Below are 25,226 nucleotides of genomic sequence, written 5' to 3'. Positions count from 1 at the left end.
GTTTTTTGGACCTCAAACTTCAATGCCCGTTTTACCCCACTTCCCTTTGTCGTAGAGGGCTCATATTTGGCATGAGTTCATCTCATGTATAGACAAACAACCCCTGAAAGTTTCATCCAAATCGGAGCACCTCGATACGACCTGTTTCACATCGGTGAAAAACTCGCTCTTAATCCACCCTTAGGTGGTTGATGCCTTCCTCACATTTAGAGGGTAATGTTTTCCAAAATAGATACACAAGGGCGGACCTTTCAGTGTTCTATCAACTTGATTCATTATTCATACCATCAGATTGGGAACTCAGATCTTCATAATTCAGGGCACTTATGTGCTTATAACTTTTGATAGGGTTGTCAGATCTGCAATCTTTTGAACTCGTTGAAAAGGTCTTTTGATCACCTATCCAATGACAGGTCGCATTAAAGATCCGGACAACGTTTTCATCAAAATATCTGAGATCCGGCCTCCAAAAAGTGCATAAATAACACTTAAGTGCGCATGACTTTTGATAGGGTTGTCTGATCTTCAATCTTTTGAACTCGTTGGAAAGGTCTTTTGAATACCTTTCTAAAAATGTATAGCATGACGGGGTTTCTTACAAAAACCACCTTTTTTACAATCTTCCGGACTTTTGTTAGAATCGTTTTTTTAGCATAACTTTTGAAGTACTTTACTAAACTTCATAATTTTAATAGCGACTTATGGGACCCCAAGATGGATTGAATGAGACCAATACGGTCCAAATCGGTTCAGCCAGTGTCGAGATAATCCAGTGCAAATTTTTTTGATCAACATCCCACCACACACACAGACATTTGCTCACAATGTGATTCTGAGTCGATAAGTATACATGAAAGTGGGTCTAGGAGGTCAAATTAAGAATTTCGTTTTTCGAGTGATTTTATAGCCTTTCCTCAGTAAGGTGAGGAAGGCAAAACACAGTGGATAAACAAGACCAATTGCAATTGGTATATGACTGCGCATGAATGAATTATAATGAGACACAATAGTAGTACTATTCAAAAAACACAGTGGATAAACCGGACCAACCGATTATTCGTAAAAATTTAGAGAAAGGGTGGGCCAAGACACAATTTTGAATTTCAATGCAATTAGTTATTTCTACTAGTGTATAACTCCTCAAAGTTCGGGAACGATTGGTTGAGTACTCGCGTTTCAGATTATTTTGAACACTGTATCTTTTTTAGGAGCAAGTAAGCATCATACTCTCAGAAGGGGATGGCAGAATGGACCGCCCAAGGAAAATGCACCAAAACCATAGAAAAACAAATTTATGAATTCAGTGTACACTCAAACCCCGATGGTTTGACACCAACTGTTGTCAAACGAACGGGGTCACGTTTTAGTTTGACACCCCTTTTACACGGAGTTCACACTCACTACCAAACGTTTGTTTTGATAGTGTGCGTGAGCGCCGTGTAAGAAGTGGCAGTTCGTCACTTTTTAGTTTCACTTTGACCAACCAACGGGGTACAAACTAAAAAAGTGTCAAACGAAAAAGTGACCAACCATCGGGGGTTGAATGTAGTAGGCTTATGCTTTGAGATGTTCCCTTCAATGTTGTATACTTGGTTGATGAATTTGTTTAGCTTTTAAAGCTACATATTTTTAATGCAATTTAAAAAAAAAATGTTTTTCGACTGCTATTCCAGGGTGCGGGGCAGAATGGGCAAACGTCTAATACAACGTTGAAGGGAGATAAGAAATAACTTAAGGGACCTTTCTAACATAGTTGCCATGAAGTTAGACCACTTTTATAAAAATAGTCAATCACCAAAACAATTTTTTTTTGAAATAGTGTTAATATGTTGTAATAAGACACTATATTTACAAATAAGCATCAACACAACAAAAAAATCAACTGAACATTTTGTTATGGGCTGAGCCTCAAACTTATTTTGTAATTAGAAAAAATCCACCTTGGGATTCGAACTAATGACATTTGGATTATGAATCTATTTGTCTAACATCTGAATCAGGCATACCTAAGGCTACCAACTGTACGGATTTTTTCCTTACCATACGGATTTTCGACCCTCTTCGCGGATTTTAAACAGGCCGGAATTTTTGTAGGGAATTTTTCGCATACTACGGATTTGTACGGAATTTTAACAACTTTTTAAACATTGGATTGCTTTTTTTATTTGGTCAAAGCTTTTGTTAACTAGACATTTTTATTTTTATTTTACTGTGAGTTTGATTTGAAAAGGGAGAGTTTTCCGGGTTTTCCTCAATTTAAACTTGATTATCGATAAGTCTGGAGTTTTTTTTAAAAGGTCCTATAAACTATTGTCTTTCATATGTTGATAGGACCTTTTAAAAAAATCTCGAATTGGTCTTTTAGAAATTCCTTACTAAATATATTTATCCATTAAAAGATCCAAAGGCCATCTAAAACTTGTGAAAACCTTTGAAGATTTGAATTAACAAATCTAGAGTTTTTTAAAGGTCCTATAAACTGTTGTGTTTCACATGTTATAGGACCTTTTCAATATTTTTTTTTGGATATGTGTTCGTGAAAACACTTAGAAAGATTTTATTCGTTAAAGCAAACTTGATATTTCGTAAACTTTTAAACTTTTAACAAAAAAAAAAATAAGCACATAATGTGTTGAGGAAAGGCTATAAAATCACTCGAAAAATGAACTTCTTAATTTGACCTCGTAGGCAAACCTTCACGTACACCTATCGATTCACAATCAAATTCTAAACAAATGTCTGTGCGTCCGTGCACCGAAAAATATGCACTCGATGATCTCCGGATTGGCTGAACCGATTTGGGCTATTTTGGTCTCAAACTTTGGGGAGAAAAACCATTCGGCCCTGTCTAAATATTTTTGAAAAATTCAAAGCGCACGTGTTTCTGGGGACCCCAACCTTCGTGCTTCCCCTCGAGTTGAGCCTGCGCAGAAATTTTGTTGGTCGATGTAATTGATAGTATAGGGCTAGTGATTTTTCACGGCAAAAAAAAAATCGAAATTTCGCGGCATGCCAATTACAAAACATTGAAAGTTCACGGCAATTTCACGGTACTCCAAAAACTGCTCAAAATAAATGTAAAAAAGAGCTTTTTTAGCGTAATTATGAACAGAAAATTGTTTTAAGAGTCTTCACCCCAAATTTCAAATTTTCCTGACACAAATGATTATTTTGTTAAAAAATGTATTGGATTTATTTTGAATTTATTTTTTTGAGAATTTCCGTCAGTTAAATTTCCCTGGGCTTTGTCATAATGAGTATCATAGGTTTGATGCTTGTTTGGCAAGGAGTATGATTTGATCCGATGTGGAAGTTTTCAGTATATTGCTGAAGCTTCTATTTTTACACATGGACACCACTTCATGCTACGAGAACCCACTTTGACGCAGTCTCAGGGCTTATTCGATGGCCGGTAAGCTGTCATCGAGACAAGGAAGTTATCTGATAGTGGAAATATCACATTTGATAATATTCTTTTACAATCTTTTTGGGATTTTGAGGAATAAATACATTTTGCTGGAAATGTAGAATCAATTTCTGCGTTTCATACAATATTTTCATGATCTTTAAAAAATAGTTCTAAATCTGACAAGCAATATTTGTTTAGTTTGGAAACTACATCCGAAATGCTTGTTAAAAAGTCTTGTAAAGTATTTGAAATAAAATAAATAATGCTTAAATGTTACTGAGAAGCGATTTATCAATGAAATATTTAAAATTTCGCGGCATTTCACGGTGCTAACTAAATTTCACGGCCAGGAGCAAATTTCACGGATTACGCGGCTTCCGCGAAATAGCGAAAAATCACTAGTCCTATTGATAGAACTTTCAAATGAGTTTAAAGATCTGATAACCCTATCAACCCTATATTTTAAGAAAAGTATTAAATTATTAGTTCGGCTAAATGTTATCGTTACTATGTGATTTTGTGACAAGTTTGTTGTAATTGTAATTGTAATTTGTAATTTATTGGAAACGATAGCCTGTTAGTATAACACTTTGTATCAGGTTAAGGACGTTGTGATGATTACTTTAGATCCAAAATAAACAAAACAAATTAACACCTAGATCTCATTTTTTAAATGACTTCTCAAAGCACTTTTGAATGCTGCTAAAGTTGGTTTGACCTTAACTTCGGTTGGAAGATTGTTCCAGCTTGAGATCCAAGCAATTAGCACACTTTTCCCACTTGACGTCGTGTGCTGCGGGACAATCAGCGATCGCGTTTGTTGCTGCTGGCCGTGGAAAAGGTGATCCAGAATGTACTCCGGCCGGTCGTTGTTATAGCCCTGGTAGTTTGCAGGCAAGTCGTGTCCGAGGATGGTGTGCCGTACATCTGCTGTAGTGTCACGGCGTCGCAGGTTGAAAAAGATAGGACGTGTAACAAGATAGTACACCAAAGACAATGTACTGTATGAATGTGTGGAGAGCACCAAACACCTAAAGGTGGATTAAGTAAAAAGCATTTGCCTTTACGCCCAGCAAAACTTATCAGTGTTGCCAGGCTCAAAACATATGTTGCCAGATCGATTTAGCAAACTTAGACCAGTCTCCCCATTTAAATTCTCTAGTTGATATGGGCTTGATTTTAATAAATTTGAACCAACTGATTATAAGTTTATTTTGAACAAATCTGGCGCTTTGGCAAAGTGGTGTACGCACTCGCATTCCCCGGCGCGCCAGATGTGCGGTAGCTTTTTCCTTGCACTGTTAATTTCTGTACTTGTAGAATGAGCATGAAAAATTAATTTAAATTTTAATTGTTTCAGAGAAAAAATCAAATTAGTGTCGGATGTCAAAATGTCTGATACGACATATTGCAAACTAACCCGAGATTTATAAAGAGCTACCTAGTAAATTTTTCTAGAAACCTTAGAAAATCACACGAAACTTATCATTCATTGTGGTAGGTTATGCTTTGGAATGTTCCCTTAATTGTTATGTGCTTGGTTGGGGAAAATATTTCTTTAATTATTTTTGACTTTTTATGCACTCAAAAAAAGTGGTTTTCAACTATCTTTACGCACTTTTTGATAGTTTGTCTGCGTTGTTTGTTCGCCAACAGTTGTTTGCAGAAACATTTTGTCTTGTTTGCCGCAAACAATTTTGCGAGTTTGGCAAACTGTCAAACGCGAAAAAGTGCGTTGCCATAGTCTAATACCTCATTTACGTCAACAAATTTACATTTTTGTACATGGTGATTTTATTTGAACAATTTTATAATGCCTTTGTTGTTGATCTAAATCCTTTCAAATGCCCAACACCTCATGCTGCCTTCTTTTTCTGTATCTCAGTTTAAAAATGAAGGTTTTTCACAATTTTATAATTTCTGATGAAAGAGAGGTTTCTTTGTCCTCATATCACGATACAGATTCGCCATTGACAGCCATTTTTACAACAGTGCATTCCCTAAAGAACCATATCTTCGCCGTCGTGCTATCTTATCGTACGTGAATTTTGGGCCAAATTGAGTTAAGAACGACATTTTGTGCAGCTCACAATGCCTCACCTTTTGACCTTCACAGATCCCCAAAATTCGGTTTCAATCCTGAAATATTCAACGAAATCCGAAAAACTCCGCGCATTTTTGTCACTTTACATATGAAAGTAGTTTCAATCTTGTCACTCCCTGGAAATTGATGTAAGTGTGACAACTGGCCAAAGGGATTTCAGGTCAGAATGCGTTTGACGCACGTACAAGTTAGACTACCGTAAACATTTGTAATTATAACTCGGGACTCCGGCAACCAACTTCAACCAAACTTCGGGACAATGCACAGAATGGTTAGTCAAACAAAACGTGTTTGTTATTGTTTACATTGCGTGCTTTCGTTTTTTCTTTATTCAAGGTCAAACATTAAAACGCGTTTTTCTCGGAACGTCAAAATGGCGGGTGCGACATGATAGCACGACGACGTCGATATGTAAATCAGTTGTCTACTATTGGCGTAAAATTCTAATCTCCCTCCCATTCCCCTCTATCCCCTCTAGCCCGACAAAAGGTGGTGTCTTCTCAGGCGTATCGTCCAAGGTGACAGGCTGGCTCGGAAATGCATCCATCCCGTCGATGCCCGCGATGCCCTCGATGCCAACGGTTTCAATGCCAGCGATGCCTGCGATGCCTTCGATACCGTCGATACCTGGCCTGCGAAAAGGAGGCCAAACGGACGAAAACGGCGGCGTCACGAACGAGGGCTTAGTCACATCGCCGGAAAAGACGAATCAAGGTATCGCCGGAGCGACGGATGCAGCCGACGAGGAAGACCGGTCCAGGTATATTAGGTAAATGGGCCGATACATAATTGATTGAAATTATATTTGAGAGTTAGTGCGAGATGGAAACACACGTGTGAAGAAAGAGGAAACGAAATTAACGAACATAGACATAGATAGCATTGGAAGGAAGGAAGGAAAAAAAGAATGATGCGAAATTAGAGTTGAACCCTCTTTCACAGTATCGATTAGTATTTTTTTCCTGTGCAATTCTCAAGCACGCTCGTTAGAGAGGATTACCTCAAAGTTCAATGGAAATGTATATCTAACTGTTGTATATTTCTCTTCATCCTATTTGTATACTCTTAATGCTTGCTGTCGTACATTATGTACTTGCTTCATTTTGAATCCTTACTAACGAAGCTACCTACTATTCAATAGTCAATTTTTGATGTATTCCCACCGCGCCGATTGTCTGCTGGAAGTGGTGTTATTCTTTCATTTTCCCCTTAAACGCGTAAGATTAACGAGTATTTATTTCCCTCTCCATTGACTCCATCTTATGTTGAGCATGATCGATGTTAAATACCTTTTATGCTCAGGTCAGAGATTCTACTCAAATTGAAAGCGTTCTCATAGTTTGATTATTTATCGATGTTCATATTATTTGTCTGAGTTATTGCTTTTTCGTTTCTTTTTCAGAACTTTTTTCTTTCGACAAATTGATGGTTTTGGTAAAACAAAATTATTCCATTTTACAACCAAAGGTTACGCAAATGAAATTTTCGTGATGTGTAGAATACAAACGCTCATCATCATAACACACCGTTCAATCACACAATTCATCTCACTCAAACGCTAATCATGCATTTTCCTTATCATTGTTGTCATAGATGTTATGTTATATGTCACATTAGGGTGTAATATCAAAATCGATTTTCCAGCACAGCAATTTTTCAGTTCCTTTTGGGGTCCTAAACTACTCCCCAAAGTTTGGGAACGATTGGTTTAGTCCTCACTTTGCGCAAAGCGATTCAATTTTCCATATAAATTTGTATGGGAAAACCCATTTTTTTGAGTTTTGATATTTATAAAATCCACGTTTCACGCTGTACTAAAACCGGATTCATATTCGGATGCTCTGGATGTGCTCTACAACTTTCCCGAAGAGAGTATGGTGCTAGCTTGTCCCTGAAAGAAGATACAGCGTCCTCAAAACTCGTCTAAAACGTGATTTTCGAGCAAAAAACACGTTTTAGACGAGTTTTGAACACGTTGTATCTTTTTATAGGAGCAAGTTAGCACCATACTCTCTTCGGGAAAGTTGTAGAGCACCTTCCAGAGCATCCGAATATGAATCCGGTTTTAGTACAGCGTGAAACGTGGATTTTATAAATATCAAAATCCAAAAAAATGGCTTTTCCCATACAAATTTATATGGAAAATTGAATCGCTTTGCGCAAAGTGAGGACTAAACCAATCGTTCCCAAACTTTGGGGAGTAGTTTAGGACCCCAAAAGGAACTGAAAAATGGTTGTGCTCGCTAAATTTGGACAACTTTATTTTTTTTTCCATAGAACCATATTACACCCTAATGTCACATGTTAAACGAAATGTTGTGTTTGTTTTAGTCAGAACCAAACCAACTTATAAAAGGACTTAGGTTGAATTTGCACTTGCGCCTTTTAGTATGAGGAATTGGCGCAACAGCTATGTCGATGAACTCGAGCCAAACATTTCATTAGGGCACAAAACCAAAACGTAAACATTCGGGATTCTTCCACTATTCCATTGATTATAACACTCTCTACATGCCCTCCAAGATTCAGATTGATAGCAAACAATTTTCTATTGAAAAAATCACAAACACAAAAGGGCACATAACAATGAGCCCTTTTCTTTTTCGTTAGTTTTTCGTAGTTGAGGAACTTTCTATGCTATAAAGAGAACTTTTCATACATTCTTAACACTGATTCCTTCCAGATTTCTGGAGAAAAAAACTTCGTCGAAATACAATATTTGTTGCGGTCCCGCGGCTGCTGTTCAGTATACTTTTGAAAAAAATTTATGTTTCACATACCTTATCTACACCAATCGATCACAAAACATCACCAATTATCAAAATTTCCGCTTGATTCCTCCTTATTTTTAACTAAACAAAAGGCCCATAAACATAATTCAAAACAACATTCGGGTGACAGCGCTTTAGTGCCCTTTTAGTTCTCTTCGAAATTGCATTTAGAAAGGGTCTATTATGAACAACAGTTGGAATGTTAAAAGGGCCCAATAACGAGATTTTTTTTAATTATGAATTTTATTGCAAAAATCAACATAAATTAAGAAGCATTCAAGCAGAGTTAAAGATAATGATGTGTTTTATCGTATCATCAGTAAAAATACCATCAGTTAAGCTTCTTTTTAAAATAGAAATTGAAACAAGTTGTCCACTTTTTGCAAGCGATTTTCTCGAATCGCGGTTTTTGGTTTTGTGCCCTAATGAAATGTTTGGCTCGAACTGCTTTTCCGCCTGTTGGTTCCGATTTGTTGAAATCTGGAGTTTTTTTTGAAAAGGTCCAATAAACCAAATTTTCAGTTTTTGCTTTTTGGGTGTTTTTTAATACCCCTGACTCAAGGCGGTTTCAAAAACACCCAAAAAGCGAAAACTGAAAATTTGGTTTATTGGACCTTTTCTAAAAAAAAACTCCAGAAATGCTAAACTTTGAACTATTTGGCAAATAACCCGATACTTTAAACATGAAAAAAAGTTGTGATACGAAAATTGAGACCATCCATAAACCACGTGGACACCATAAGGGGGAGGGGGGCTCCATACAAAAAGATTTTATTTGTATGGAAATTGTCCACCGTGGGGAAGGGTTAAGAATTTCAAAAAAAACGTCCACGTGGTTTGTAGATAGTCCCATTAGAGTGATTTTAATAGTCGGGTATATTGTAGCACATTTAAATTTTTTTTTCTAATTTGGAGGTTTTAAAGACAGCTAACTTAGCTAGTTCAGATAGTTTTTTGATTTTTTTCTATCATTAGCTAAGTTCTTAGTAAAAAACAATTAGAGTTTCCAAATGAACTATGAAATAACTCACAGCTGAAAGGAACTACAAAACTCTGTTATGTACTAACATAAACTAATTGTATCTTGATTATTCACCAATAAAACCTGAATTGAATTGAATAAAGACAGCTAAACAATGTATTGTCGTTGAGCCCCAAGGAGTTTAAACAAATCGATATTCGTCTTTCGGGCAAGTTGTGCTTCAAACAATTTCGCTCATATCTGGCCCTACTTAAAGTTGCTGATCGTTTTCCCCAGACATGTAGGAGCGATTGAACAAAAAATCAAAATTTTCATTAGTAATTCCCATGCAAACTTTAACCCACTGGAGAAAAGCCATTTTTTCAACCAAATGAGCTGATATTTGGCGTGAGAGTCCCTATGGGCATGCCCTACAAGGTTCCCCTAGTATATTAAAAACTTTTCCAAATGATTGTATATCAGTGTTTCTCAACCTTTTTCGTTCCATTCCCTCCTTGACTAATTTTCATAAACTTCTTTCCCCCCTTAAATTTTGAATAAACTTTAAACAAATTTCATAATTTACCATTTAATGGTAATCATAAGACTGAAGTTGCAATAAAAAAAATCATGCAAAACATAAAAATATGTAGTTTGTGAAATAAACTACCATTGGCAGTCCAAAATTGTTTGAACTTTCTTCCAGAGATATTGTTTCAAATTTAGTTAAATTAATTTGGCTGTCATAAAAAACGTTATAAAAATGATTTGACAAACTGGAATTAACTTATAAGCGATACTTTCAAAATTGTATTTTTTATAAACTTACTGTTCCTGATTGAATTAATGCAAATGTTTCCATGAAAAAAAAAATCTTATAATCTTTTCCTGTAAAGGGACCATCCATAAACCACGTGGACACTTTAGGGGGGGGGAGGGGGTATGGCGATTGTCCACGATCCATACAAAAAAGTTTTTTTTGTATGGACAATTGTCCACGAGGGGAGGGGGTGGGGGGTAACAGATTCCCAAAAAAGTGTCCACGTGGTTTATGGATGGTCCCAAAATAAAATTGGCAATAATCAAAATACTTGAAAAGAGAAGAGAAAATTCACAAAAAAATATAAAATCTGCTGCTCAAATTAAATGCAAAAAATTCCAGATTTTTTTAAGTTCGATTTAGTTTTTCATAGAACTCTTAAATTTTAGGAGAGTTTATCAATCTCTGAAAAAAGAGCAAAAACTCATAAAAATGTGTTAAAAAACATTCCTTTTTTAACGGACTTTAATTTTTATAGTAGAAATATTTCTTCGAATTCGATAGTTTCAAAGAAAGTTTCAGACATGGATTATTTTTACAAGCTTGTTTAAATGCATTACTTTTCTATTGCAACCTTATTCCCCCCCAAGAATGGCGAAATTCCCCCCAAGGGGGAATTCCTCACCAGTTGAGAAACACTGTTGTATATGATTATTTCTACAATTTAGTGATTGAATAGTGCTTTAATATGATTTGAAATGATACAGATAAAAGATTTATTTTTAGAAAAATACAGATCTTCCATAAAATAATCTGTCATTTTTCATTCGGTAGTGTTTATCTGCCCGTTGCCGAGACTCCTACCGTTGAATTTCCTAAAAAATATTTCTCTTTGTATACAAACATTGTTCTTCCTAGAAAACAGACGGAAGACTCTGGTAATTTTTTGGCGGGTGACATTTAACCTGCAAATTTAGTAGTTACATTTTTTTTTACTTTTATTACGTACATGAGAGGAGACAAAAGTTTCAAATTTCGCTCTTTGGGAACGAAGTCCAGAAGCACATTATTTTGAAATTAGAAATTTGAAAAATACTTAAGACATAAATAAAAGAAAACGTTTTTGATTTATATAAGATCACTGGCGTGAATACCAGTCCAGTACTTTATTCTAGAAATCAGGAGCCTTGCCTTGCACAAAATGCATCCAAATAATTTTAATAATTTTGTTCTTTAGAATAATACAAAATAATTTATTTATGATTTTCAAATCAGATTTAACATAAAACGGGACACTTTAAAACATAGAATTCGTGTAAGAAGGGATAGCCTCCGAGAGAAGATCCAACACAACTATAATTAGTTGTGTATCTTCAATAAACTGAATGACTTACTTTGTTTATCAATATGTAAAGAGATTTTCTTTTGTAAATTGTTAAAAATCCAATGAAAACTTCAGACACAAACTACTGAACAAAATTTTAAAGGCAAGAATCCGAATGTCCACAAATATTTTTAGTATATTTATGGTGATAAAAGAATAACATTGCATGAGATTTCTTCTTTGGGTTTTGCTTATAGGTTGACAAATAGATAACTAATTGGTGTGATATAAACCCAAATTATCCTATTTAATACAATTTATATCATTTTTAAATTGCACATTAAAAACTCTATTAACTGTTTTAAATGTATTAGGATGATTTTTTCAAAATTCCAGCAATATTGGTTTTTGGTTACACCATTGTAAAAACATACGAAAACACGGCATATGCAAATTGAATTTTCCTCATACGATATTCAAACATTTGCGCACAACAAACACGCAATCCTTAATCAAATCAATTCACAATAATTGGCCTCTCGGCCTTGCTCCATGCAACAATCTGCCATTTGCACGTACCAATTTCTCAATCGTCGTCATTATTATTTTTTCTTCTTCTTCTTGCGTTCCCATGCTTGTCTCATGTCTCATTCATTCCGTTTCCGTTTTCTCACCACTCAGCATAATAACACACCCGTCCATGTAGTAGAGACATCAATGTTTGACACTCTCTTTCTCTGTTCCTCTGCACCATCTCATTGCCATTGCCTTCTCCACTCTGACAAAGTCTATTCTGTTCTCGTGCGCTTACCATCCTAACTTTTCGATCCAATTTTTCAAAGTATAAAAACGCACAAAACAATCAATCGATATGATCAATCAACTCAAAAAATCAAAACAGTTTCCAATTGAATCGAAAACGCAATAGTGTATGATAGTAAAGTTGCAATATCGAAAATTAAATCACAAAAATTTCTTCATTTGTGTATGGCCCATTTGAAAACTAGTTTTAAGTGATATTATTTGAGCATAATTGTAGTTTTATTCCTCATTTCCATTGAGTAATTCTCATGTTCATTTCGACTAACAAGTTCTACCCTTTTCGGTTGTACCTCTTTTAAACCATACCAATCACATTTGAAACACCACCGTACAAACATCCTGCAACAGAACCTTTAAATAAAAAAAAAAACTCCATAAACACCCTCCCACAGAATCAGGTTACAGATATATGCATACCAATCGAGAAGCTGTTTGGAGATCTCCCGGTATCGTCCTTTAGCGCCTTTTTTTTTGTTATTATTAGATCGAGTCCTAGTTATTAATAAAATCATAAAGAAATAACATTCCAACAGAGCATGGGATCTCATCACAACTTAAATTGAACTTTAGTAACAAAAAAAATTTGCCTTATTATCATGTTTTACCATTTAGCTCTCTTCAAGGAAATGAATCGAACAATCGATGGGATAATTTTCGTGGTGACCAATGATTCATTTGAATAAAGCGAAAGATGGGTTATTTCAACTAAATGTTTACTAAGCTCTCCGAAAATTTGAGCAGAGCAAGCAAATTATACAAAGATTTTAGTCAGGACAAAAATTCACTCATAGATGGTTGGATTTGCCTCAATCAGCCTCCCCGTGTAATAATTTCGAATCTGTCATTTAAATTTTGTAAGATTAATCAGAGAGTGGATAACGATTATATTGTAAAGGGAGGAAGTAGATGCACAATATAGTGTTTAAAAAATCGAAGAATTTCGAAAAAAAAAGAAAATGATTTCAACCCGGTGGTTGGTCCTTTTTTCGTTTGACACTTTTCTAGGTTGGTCAAAGTCAAACTAAAAAGTGACGAACTGTCACTTTTTACATGGCGCTCACGCGCACTGTCAAATCAAACGTTTGGTAGTGTGTGTGAACTCCGTGTAAAAGGGGTGTCAAACTAAAAAGTGACCCAGTTCGATGGACAACAGTTGGTGTCAAACCATCGGGGTTTGAGTGTATTTTGTTACCATGGTAACATTAGTATGTCCCGTTTCACTTCAATGGAGACGCATGATAGTTAAAGTAACCTTGTTTCATTTTTTCTTTTCATTTCTTGAAAAGAATTGAAGAAAATTTCTCCCTCGCCTGGTCTTCAACCTAACCATTATACAGTTGGTTAGTGAAAATTAAAACACATTACGTCCATTTCCTGCCGCTTGGGCTCTTTCTCATAAGAGCAATTCTCTACCAAAACCGGAAATGGATTTTATTTGTATTTTTTGATTTGGCTCAAACTTTGTGGGGGCCTTCCCTATGACCAAAGAAGCCATTTTGCATCATTAGTTTGTCCATATAAATTTCCATACAAATTTGGCAGCTGTTCATACAAAATGGTACGTAAATATTCGAAAATCTGTAACTTTTGAAGGAATTTTTGATCAATTTGGTGTCTTGGGCAAAGTTGTAGGTATTGTTAAGGACTATTTAGAAAAAATAGGTACACGGAAAAAAATTTCCCGATTTTTATTAACTTTTTTCACAAAAACTCAAATTCCCAAAATACTTATTTTTGATTTTCGAGATTTTTGATATGTTTTAGGGGACAAAAATCCGCAACTTTTGAGCTATAGAGAAACATGGTCAAAAAATCTGGCGCCAAGTTATGATTTTTTGAAAAACTGGTGATTTTTGGAAAAAATCGAAATTTCATACATAAAATTTTTTTGACCTCATTTTTTTTATGCAAAATTGAATTTGCAATCGAAAAGTACTTTACAGATTTTTTGATAAAGGGCTCCGTTTTCAAGATATAGCCACCGAAAGTTTGATTTCAGCGAAATATTTGCAGTTTTTCGATTTTTAAAAATAGTGACAATGAGTGACCATTTCTAAAAATATTTTTTTTTGAAAAGTTCAGAAAATTTGCTATAACATTGTCTAAGAGACATTGAAGATTGGACCTCTGGTTGCTGAGATACAGCGGCTTAAAGAAAAAGAAACACGAAAATTGAAGTTTTCTAAGTCTCACCCAAACAGCCCACCATTTTCTAATGACGATATCTCAGCAATTAATGGTCCGATTTTCAATGTTAATTCATGAAACATTCGTGAAATTTTCCGATCTTTTCGAAAAAAATATTTTGAATATTTTTAAATCAAGACTAACATTTTTAATGGGCATAATATTCAAAGTTTGGCCCTTTTAAAATGTTAGTCTTGATTTAAAAAATTTCAAAATATTTTTTTCGAAAAGATCGGAAAATTTCACAAATGTTTCATGTATTAACATTGAAAATCGGACCATTAATTGCTGAGATAACGTCATTAGAAAATGGTGGGTTGTTTTGGTGAGACTTAGAAAACTTCAATTTTCGTGTTTCTTTTTCTTTAAGCCGCTGTATCTCAGCAACCAGAGGTCCAATCTTCAATGTCTTTTAGACAATTTTATAGCAAATTTTCTGAACTTTTCAAAAAAATATTTTTAGAAATGGTCACTCATGGTCACTATTTTTAAAAATTGAAAAACTGCAAATATTTCGCTAAAATCAAACTTTCGGTGGCTATATCTTGAAAACGGAGCCCTTTATCAAAAAATCTGTAAAGTACTTTTCGATTGCAAATTCAATTTTGCATTAAAAAATGAGGTCAAAAAAAATTATGTGTGAAATTTAGATTTGTTCCAAAAATCACCAGTTTTTCAAAAAATCATAACTCGGCGGCAGATTTTTTGACCATGTTTCTCTATGGCTCAAAAGTTGCGGATTTTTGACCCCTAAAACATATCAAAAAATCTCGAAAATCAAAAAATAAGTATTTTGGGAATTTGAGTTTTTGTGAAAAAAAAAGTTAATAAAAAAATCGGGAATTTTTTTTTCCGTGTACCTATTTTTTTCTAAATAGTCCTTAACAATACCTACAACTTTGCCGAAGACACCAAATTGATCAAAAAATTCTTTCAAAAGTTACAGATTTTCGAATATTTACGTACCATTTTTGTATGAACAGCTGCCAAATTTGTATGGAAATTTATATGGACAAACTAATGATGCAAAATGGCTTTTTTGGTCATAGGGAAGGCCCCCACAAAGTTTGAGCCAAATCAAAAAATACAAAAAATAAAAATGGTCGAAATCGGCCGGTTTTGTAGAGAATTGCTCATAATTTACTTATCTTCTGCCATGCCATGCTGGATGGCTCTCTCTCTGTCTTTTTCTTCACTGTCGAGGTATGAGTAATTTATTGTGACAGCTCGGAAAGGCAACGAGAGAAATTATATTTTCATCTTTCGCAGGCTTAGCCGCCACGAGAAGGTACGCGCTAAGGATTGAAGAAGTGGGCTTCCCTTTATCAAGATTTTTTGTTTGCAACTTTCCTAATGGGAGCAAATTTATTTATAATGTCAGAGAGAATGTGTTTTTTTTTTGGTGGAATTTATTTTTTATCATTTAAAAAGCGTGGCAAAACTTGAAATGCCGGAAATAGCTCCAGAACACGATGCCAGCGGCAGACGAAAAAGGGCTTTGAGGCAGCGGCCTAATTAAATTTAGGTTGAACAAGCTTCATCTATCGATCGCTAGTTTTATTTTCGTTTATATTGGCGAACCTTTGATACTTGACATGCTGTTCAGCTTCTGAGTTTTGATGAGATTTCCTTTGTTGTTGGTCATTACGGAGTTATAAATATAATCACGAAGGACAGGTTCTAAGCTCAAAGGACTTGGCTCAGCTAATCAAATTTACGATACAAAAAAGAAAAACAGCTGAAGAACTTTCCCCATCAATCATTCTTTTTGCATCGCCCCGAAATAGCTAGTACAAAACTATTTGTTTGTTTCTTTTCTCCCCGTGAACAATTTATATTAAAATAGACAACAGGAAAGGTACCGTTTCGTTCACTTGATTTGATTCTGTTGTTGCTTATCACCTTGTCGAGTTTCAGATTTTTTACTATTTTGACACTAGTATTGTTTTTTGGTGCTTCGTACAAGTTTTTACCTGCTTTGCCCATGATGCACATGTTTAATTAGACAGAGAATAAGTTCGACTGTTAGAGTATAGAGCATTTGCTGTTGCGACTAGGTTGTAAGTGTAAGTATGTAATATTGTAGTCTCTACATAAAAACAGCCCAAAACGTATTGAATGATCATTTTATATTTCAAAACACATTTATTCGTTCAAACATTGCGCATTTCTTGGGAACTTTCCATAGTTTCCATAATTGTGTCGCTGAAACATGGAACTAAAAATCCAGGTCCTAATCAAAAGACAAACTTTGAGTTTGCATCATTACTACTTCCGTGACTCATTTGTCAGCAACAAACTAAAGCAACAACAAAGCCCATAAAACTAATGCAATTTCCCTCCACCGGACATCCGGCCCTGCCAATCAGCACAAGAGTCCAACAATCATCCAGTAATGTATCCCTGGCAAACTGGGAAAAGTGGGTGCGCAAAAGTAATCACAGAGCTTATGCCACTTGTGAGTGTGTGAGATGCGACACAACTGCGGATTACATGGAATTTGCATACAACACTCCTGCTCGATTACGCACAGATGTTAAGGATTGTTAAGGTTTTATTCCAGGTCCTATGGGCTGTTTTGCCTAGAAACTGTGAAGTGACATATGGTTGGCCACTTCTTCAGTTTATTTATCATGTTATAGTAAATATTTATTTGAACGGTAAAATTTATTCACGACTTATTGCAACATTGAAGGAGGAATGATCAGTAGTTTCAACACATAAGAGGAACCGTTTCTTGCCCTAAATGTTAAAAAAAGATATTGAACATATTTGTCCATCATATGGAAATTATTATTTTTTTCTTTCGAAATATGAAACAGTTTTGAAGCTTCCGATAACAGAAATTTGGAATTGCTGTTGCAAATAAAATTGTTGTTGCATTCAACGGGAACACGTTTGAGGAAAAAAAATTCCGTCAATACCTCGATACTTTCAAAACTAAAGATTGAAAATCAACTGTACGCCTGTAAAAACCATTTTAAAACACTTTTTTCATCCAAATGTTGAAACCTAGGCTTGTAATTTCAATTTTTATATTTTTTTTTTTATTAAGCTCAAAATCGTTAAATAAATAAAAATAATTGGAAATCAAACACCATGAAATTGAAAAAATCTCACAATTTATTTTTTTCCGTTTTGTGACAAAAATCGGTCACTTCAAGTTTGATATCTAAATTTTGGTTTATTGGACCTTTTAAAAAAAAACTCCAGATATGAGCAATTCTCCACCAACACCGGAAATGAATTTTATTTGTATTTTGTTATTTGGCTCAAACTTTGTGGGGGCCTTTCCTATGACCAAAGAAGCTATTCTGTGTCATTGGTTCACCCATACAAGTCTCCATACTATTTTGGCAGCTGTCCATACAAAAATGGTACGTAAATATTCGAATAACTTTTGAATGAATTTTCTGATCAATTTGGTGTCTTTGGCAAAGTTGTAGGTATTGTTGAGGACTATTGAGAAAAAATAGGTACACGGACAAAATTGCCGTTTTTTAAATTAACATTTTTTCACAAAAACTCAATTTCCCAAATACGTATTTTCAAATTTTAGAGATTTTTTATATGTTTTAGGGGACAAAAACCCGCAACTTTTAAGTCATAGAAAAACATGGTCAAAAAATCTACCGCCGAGTTATGAATTTAAAAAAATGTGATTTTTGGAAAAAAATCGAAATTTTATGCAAAAACAAATTTGACGTAGTTTTTTTTATGTAAAATTGAATTTCCAATCGAAAAATACTTCACAGATTTTTTGATAAAAGGCTCTGTTTTCAAGATATAGCCACCGAAAGTTTGATTTTAGCGAAATATTTGCAGTTTTTCGATTTTTAAAAATAGTGACCATGAGCCATCTTAAAAAAATGTTTTAAAACAAATTAAATTAAGACTAACATTTTAAATGGGCGTAATATTCAATGTTTGGCCCTTTTAAAATGTTAGTCTTGACAAAAAGATCGGAAAATTTCACGAATGTTTCATGTTTTAACATTGAAAATCGGACCATTAGTTGCTGAGATATCGACATTAGAAAATGGTGGGCTGTTAGGGTGAGACTTAGAAAACTTCAATTTTCGTGTTTCTTTTTGTTTAAGCCTTTGTATCTCAGCAACCAGAGGTCCAATCTTCAATGTCTCTTAGACAATTTTATAGCAAATTTTTAAAACTTTTCAAAAAACAAATATTTTTAGAGATGGTCACTCATGGTCACTATTTTGAAAAATCGAAAAACTGCAAATATTTCGCTAAAATCAAACTTTTGGTGGTGAAATCTTGAAAACACAGCTTTTTATCAAAAAATCTGTAAGCTACTTTTCGATTGCAAATTGAATTTTGCATTAAAAAATAATGTCAAACTTGATTTTGCATAAAATTTCGATTTTTTCCAAAAATCTCTATTTTTTCAAAAAATCATAACTTGGCGGCAAATTTTTTTCTCTATGGCTCAAAAGTTGCGGATTTTTGACCCCTAAAACATATAAAAAAATCTCGAAAATCAAAAATTACGTATTTTGGAAAATTGAGTTTTAATGAAAAAAAAGTTGAGAAAAAAATCTGCAAATTTTCTATTTCCGTGTACCTATTTTTTTCTAAAAAGTCCTCAACAATAACTACAACTTTGCCGAAGACACCAAATTGATCAGAAAATTCATTCGAAAGTTACAGATATTCGAATATTTACGTACCATTTTTGTATGGACAGCTGCCAACATTGTATGGAGACTTGTATGGGTGAACCAATGACACAAAATAGCTTCTTTGGTCGTAGGGAGGGCCCCCACAAAGTTTAAGTCAAATAAAAAAATACAAAAAATTAAAAATGGTCGAAATCGGCCGATTTCGTAGAGGGTTGCTCTTATGCAACGTGATATTTGTTTAATTTAAAATAGTAAAATTGAAACCTTGAAAAATATTTGCAAATTAACATTAAACTAAAAAGAATTGTGAACATGTTATAACATACTTTGGTTGCACTTGCTGAAAATTGCAATTGATTACACTGACCTACAAAAATCGACTAAAATGACTGCGCAGACTCAACTCGAGGGAAAGCATAAAGATTGGTGTCCCCAGAATCTCGTGCATTTGGAATTTTTCAAATTTCACAAACAACGCGGCGCAATCGAGAATATCTTAGTTCCGAAAATTTGTTAAGAATTGGATAGTTATTGCGCCTTCCACAGGGAAAAAAACTGAAACAGTTGCTTTTCTCCATACATTTGGACTATTTTGATTTCTGGGTATAGCCCCGAGTGAATCCGGATTTGGACCACCCGAATGAAGCTGTCTAGACGCGTCTATGGTGATAAAAGAACTATAGAAATGTGAGGTAGTTGTTGAACCAAAAAGAACAAAACAAAACGTCATTTTGTGTTCATAAAATCACCAATTCGTCGCCGATTTCCCTGTATTTTTTTCTGTGGCCATATTTTTGACTTCCAAAAATGCTTTTGGATTAAAACTATAAAACTGAACAAAATCATCGTAATGAAACAGGAAAAAAAATTTACAAACCCTTCTCTGTAATGAGACTTGCTCTCTGCATAAGCGACGAACCCACTCGTTTGGACGAAATACTTATCTAGACAGGAAAACTTTATAATGTTATAACTAACAACATTTCTCCGCAGGCTCAACTGAAGGGGGAGCATGAAGTTTGGGGTCCCCAGAATCACGTGCACCTTGAACTTTTAAAAATAGTTAGAAAGGGCCGAATGGGTTTTCTCCAAACTTTGTATGGAGAATTAGGGCGGTTCGCTACTCCCACATATTGCATGCAATTCTGCCCTAATTTTCTATACAAACTTTGGAGAAAAACCATTCGGCCCTGTCTAACTATTTTTGAAAAATTCAAAATGCACATGAGTCCGGGGACCCTAAACTTCATGCTTCCTCTCTCCTCTTGTAGATCAGTGTTATTTTTTTCTTTATTTATTCTGGGCAGAAAGCAATAACAGATTAGAAAAAATTGCTTAATTAACTTCAGTTTTTACTAACGGTTACCAGCACTGAAATCTTAGTCCACAAATCGCATCACATAATCTAAAAGTTTGACGCAACAGGTAAAATCTTGTACGAAGCTTGCAGCATTTTTCCCAGATATATACTCGTTAAACAATAGATTTTTACTCTTTCACAATGTTACACTATTTACTACATTCAACACGTTAACTATTATACTCTTCTCAATTTTTAACATAGCTATTATACAATACACGTCTTTTCCGCCTTTTCTTGTACTTTTTACATTTTTAATAAACAAATATTAACTAGTTTGAATTTTTGATACTTTTAAATTGTATTATTACTTTTGAGATTTTTGAATTACTACTGCAATAACAACAAATAAACCCAGCATCCCACGTGCTATCGATGGGCGCGAATAAAATGTGTGTTGTTTGGTTTCGTTTCAATGTGCCGCACCCCGCAGTGCCACGGGCGGAGCAGATTCCCCGTCCGCCACCGGTCCCGGCACACCGACCGACGAGAACGCCGGCCAGATTGGACAAGGTGGGGTTTGGGTTATTTTTTGTCCTGCTAAAATTGACTGGTTGATTAATCTTTACTTGCAGTCACCCACAAAGTCACAGCTGGAGCCAAATCGTTCGGATCGTTCCTGTACTCGTCGTTCAATAAGGCTGGCGATAAAATCAAACACCTGAAGGACAACGTAAGGCTGAAGCGCCACAGGGGAAGAATCGTGTTGAAATAATGATTTTGTGTTTTTTTTTTTTTTTGCGCAGACGATTCTGGGTGAGTTCAACAAGGAACAGGAAGCGTTCATTAAGAACCAACAGGGTGCTGGCGGTCCCGGGGCTTGTCCGTGGTCAGGCCACGCAAATGAAGCCAAGATAAAGGAGGAAATCATGAGTCTGTCAGCGGTAAGATCCGACACGAAACGGCACGAGCGCTGAGTTGTTAATTTAATCTTTTCTAATCAAAAGGACCGTCGGAACTTTGTCCGGGCACCGCCGGCCGGAGTTGAGTTTGAATTTGATTACGATGCATCTTATCCGACTGCGTTAGCCATCATGAACGAGGACAAAGAGCTGGAGAAAATGCGATTCGAGCTGGTACCAAAGATGTGAGTAGCTTGGGGAACGAGCAGCGAGCTGACGGTGACAACTAATTACGTTTATTATTTTATGTATTTCGTTTGCAATTATCGCTGCTGCAGCATCACGGAGGAAAGCTTCTGGCGTAACTACTTCTACCGCGTCTCACTGATATGCCAAGCCGGAGACCTGGGAACGCTGGGCGACAACAACGAGTTCGTCAGACGGGGCGCCAGCGAAGACACGGAGGGTAATGTTCGCTAGAAACAAAAAAAAAATATCCCGTTTTCTGCTCACTGTGTTCTTAGCGCGAGTGTTCTGTCTCTATACTTTCTATACACTGCTACTACCAGCATTTTCCTCTATAGTATTTTACACACTCATCGCCGTAGCCGTTTGCATCAACACTCAACATTCCTCGCACACATTGTTCAACCTCAGTTTATTATCGTTTATTTTTATGTTTAATTTCATTTTCGCTTGTAAGAACCACCAATAAATCGCGAGAAAGGCGTCCCAGCCAAATCTACCCCGGCGGGCACGGCCGCGGAAAGCGCCGCCAAATCGGGGGCCAAAACTTCCCAAAAACCCAGCGAGGTCGAGTTCGTATCGGACTCGTTCAAGGCCACCGAGGAGGACCTGGAGGAGGTGCGAGCCGACATGAAAAAGCTGGGCATTGACACGCTGGTCCAGCAGGCAAGCGAAGGTATCGGTGGTGCCGCGCCGGCCGGAAAGAGTGGTAAGATGAATGAAGGATAGCTTGTCGCTGTTTTGGGAGAAACAACGAAAATCGACACAATTTACTGATGGTTCTTCAAGGTGTTATGGTTTCGATATGTTTTTTTATCAATGTATTTTAGCGTTTACGTTCTATTATCATCACATAAATCACAAAATAACTTAATGTTACAGCAAACACAAAACAGCATGTCGAAAATGTGTTCTGATATGGTTCTAATCTCAAATGTGTTTCAAAAGCAGCAATACGTTTCACCATATAGGTTCAACTTAATACTCAAAAAATGTTTTAATGCACTTTGGTGGAAACGCACAATAACAAACTCAACTCAACATTTTTATTTTCGAAAAACTCGATTTGAATTTTTTTGTAAAAAATAACAGCCAATTCAAGGTAAAAAGTGCAATTGAAAAACATTAAAAGCTTCAAAAAACGCATGCCAATTTCAATGCACCAGGATTAGGGTGCCCAGAAAAAATGACGCCCTGCTCCACATGCAAAAAACGGTTTTTTTGGTTATTTTAAACATCTGTGCCAAATTTGAGCGAAATTGGTTGAGATTAACCCATTGATACCCGAACCTGAAGTGAGAATCTCACTTTTGGGAATATTTAGATGGAAGTAGCACAGCGTGCAGACCAAACCGTAAAAAAATGAGTTTTCCACACATTTGTTCGATTTGGGACATATTTGGCCCAGCTTTCTAAAATAGCTCAAGGAACAATATTCAGCTTGTGAAGCGAAGTTTTGAGAAAAAAATCTCATAATCTGGGCACCCTAACCAGGATGCTTTCAAGAGTGGTGATCTGCACTAAAAATGACAAAAAAAAAAATCTCTAAATTCGAGCAATCTTAATTTGAAAATGTATGTGACACATTCTCCAGCGACAAAATGACACGTTTTGGCTGATTCAGGGTTGCGAATGAGCGAGCGAGCTAAAAACCGTGCTCGCTCATTCATGAGCATGAGAACTTATCAGGTAGCTCGTGCTCGCTCATGCTCATCGCATGCGCTCGCGCTCAATGAGCGCTCATCAGCAAAACAGGTAGATTTTTTGTATTGTTGATGAATCTCGCACAGGACAATTGGATTGCCACTTTTGAAGCTTATTTCATATTCCTGAGATAATTTCAACATGAAAAAAGGGCATGTACTCATGTTATGTTGTCAGCTTAGTTTTTTCAGAGCTTTATAATTAAAACTAGTTTTTATTGAATTCCCAATCAATAAAAAGTTGCTGATTTGCAATCAAGACACATTTGCTTAGATTTCCATGTACTCTTTTTAATTTTTAATCAACTTTCATATTTAGAGTAAACTGACAAGGAACGGAATTTTTAAGTCTTAAATAAGCTGTTAACAGGAAAGCAATCGATTTTTTTTTATATTAACACATAATTTTACTTATGGGCAGGCTCTTTACGATTTGAAAAAAATGACGTGATGTAGAACATTTTTGTGTTCCTTAAAGATACTTTTCAGTTTAAATAAATACCGTTGACCTTCACGTGTTACTGTTTTATCAACATTATTTATATTAATCGGATTATTTCTTCAAAAAAACGATAATCCTAATTTGTCATCTCAACTAAGACTCCTAAACCAGCGTCAAAACAAAATTTTTAGAAAAATATTTCACCCGATATTATTGAGATTAGCCTATTCCAGCCTCCATTAAAAAAAAACAAAGCTCTGCTGAAAAAAATGTTGTTATTGTATACGTTACATGTAAAAAAAGACCGCTCACTATGCTCAATGAGCAAAAAACGAGCGCAACGATGAGCATTTTTGCTCATAAAATTTATGAGCAAACATGAGCAGGAGCAAACGTGAGCCAGCTCGCGTATCGCTCCTCCTCACGAATGAGTGAAAATTGCTCGCTCATGAGCAAATGAGCGCTCAAAATCGCAACACTGTCTTACATTTTAATTATATATTTCCAATAATATTCAAGTTTGGGACAGGTTAAGATATTATACGAGACATATCTCGAAACAAATTGAAAAATTGACGTTACAACGTCGGAATGTGTCATGTGTATGTTTGTATGTGTATGGGACCAACTACAGTCCAGATTAGATCATCCGAAGGTTTCCTAAAAAATTCACTTCGGATAATCGAATCACCAATTAATAATTACATACCCATAAACTACTCTAAAATTATTTAGAATGTTTAAATCCAATGTGGCGGCCAAAATGACGGTGATAACATATTGAAAAAATGCATTTTGCAATTTAAAAGGCAAACAAGTAATCAAGTTTGACTAAAATGGAGTCGCAGAACTCGAATTTGATGTAAAAAGTAAGAAAATAAAAAAATCGAATTATTTTTTTTTTTACAAACCTTCGGATAATTATCCACCACCATCCTCAAATTATTGGGCCACCATCCTCAAACATTTGTTCTAAAATTGGTTAGGGGGTGTCCATAAAAGACGATTTTTTTCAAACCACTCATACACAGCAAAAAATCCGATAGTAAAATCGCATGAAAAAGCATGCACATCACCTTCGTCAAAAAAGACACTTAATATTACACACTGAATGTACAATTTCCGTAAACACAAAAAAAAGTTGTAAACGACGGGATTCAAACCCGGCACCATTAGTGAGGACCGGCGCCTTAGCCCGCTCGGCCATCAGACCGATAAAGAAAGGGAAGGATAAACGCATATATAAGCTTGACATTTCCGTCAAGTAGGTTTCCCATACTGATGGGCTACATATATCAGGGTGTAATATTACATAAAATTTCATAAAATAATGCATTTTTTTTACTCCCATGCTTTTTATACGCAGCTGGATAACTACTTTTTTAGCTGTGTATTGTTGCTCCACCTTCCTCGAGGATCTGGGCACGCTCTGGACTGTATATGTTTTTCAATATAATTTCAAAAAAAAACTTCCATCTTGGAAAAACATTCCCGCTGAATCTGCCCTTATAGTTGGTCAAAAGTAGTTCGATTTTCTAAGCAAACTATCATATTAGAAAACCGTAGAAACCAAAAATATGAGCATTTTTTTAAACATTGGACCAATTTAAAATGGAAAGTTGAACTTTTCAGCACTAGTTTCGAAAAGTAAC

At 35.4% G+C, this 25,226-nt stretch overlaps 1 protein-coding gene across 8 annotated transcripts in view; it reads left to right on the top strand.

The window, feature by feature from the left end:
- LOC6033834 (synapse-associated protein of 47 kDa) overlaps positions 1 to 25,226 on the top strand; it is a 48,212-nt gene that overhangs the window by 12,062 nt on the left and 10,924 nt on the right. For 4 of the 8 annotated variants that reach the window (XM_038260294.1, XM_038260293.1, XM_038260292.1 and 1 more), the window contains exons 3-10: positions 5,992 to 6,282; positions 16,185 to 16,196; positions 20,775 to 20,854; positions 20,917 to 21,014; positions 21,088 to 21,225; positions 21,289 to 21,428; positions 21,522 to 21,649; positions 21,887 to 22,138. In XM_038260294.1, the coding sequence (XP_038116222.1) occupies positions 5,992 to 6,282; positions 16,185 to 16,196; positions 20,775 to 20,854; positions 20,917 to 21,014; positions 21,088 to 21,225; positions 21,289 to 21,428; positions 21,522 to 21,649; positions 21,887 to 22,138 (1,139 nt within the window). The remainder of the gene's footprint in view (positions 1 to 5,991; positions 6,283 to 16,184; positions 16,197 to 20,774; positions 20,855 to 20,916; positions 21,015 to 21,087; positions 21,226 to 21,288; positions 21,429 to 21,521; positions 21,650 to 21,886; positions 22,139 to 25,226) is intronic. The other 4 variants (XM_038260296.1, XM_038260298.1, XM_038260297.1 and 1 more) reach the window with 4 other exon arrangements.

This window comes from Culex quinquefasciatus, chromosome 3 (assembly GCF_015732765.1).
Source record: "Culex quinquefasciatus strain JHB chromosome 3, VPISU_Cqui_1.0_pri_paternal, whole genome shotgun sequence".
Taxonomy (NCBI): Eukaryota; Metazoa; Arthropoda; class Insecta; order Diptera; family Culicidae; genus Culex; species Culex quinquefasciatus.
The sequence above is the reverse complement of the archived record's forward strand: the minus strand, read 5'-3'. Positions and strand labels throughout refer to the sequence as shown.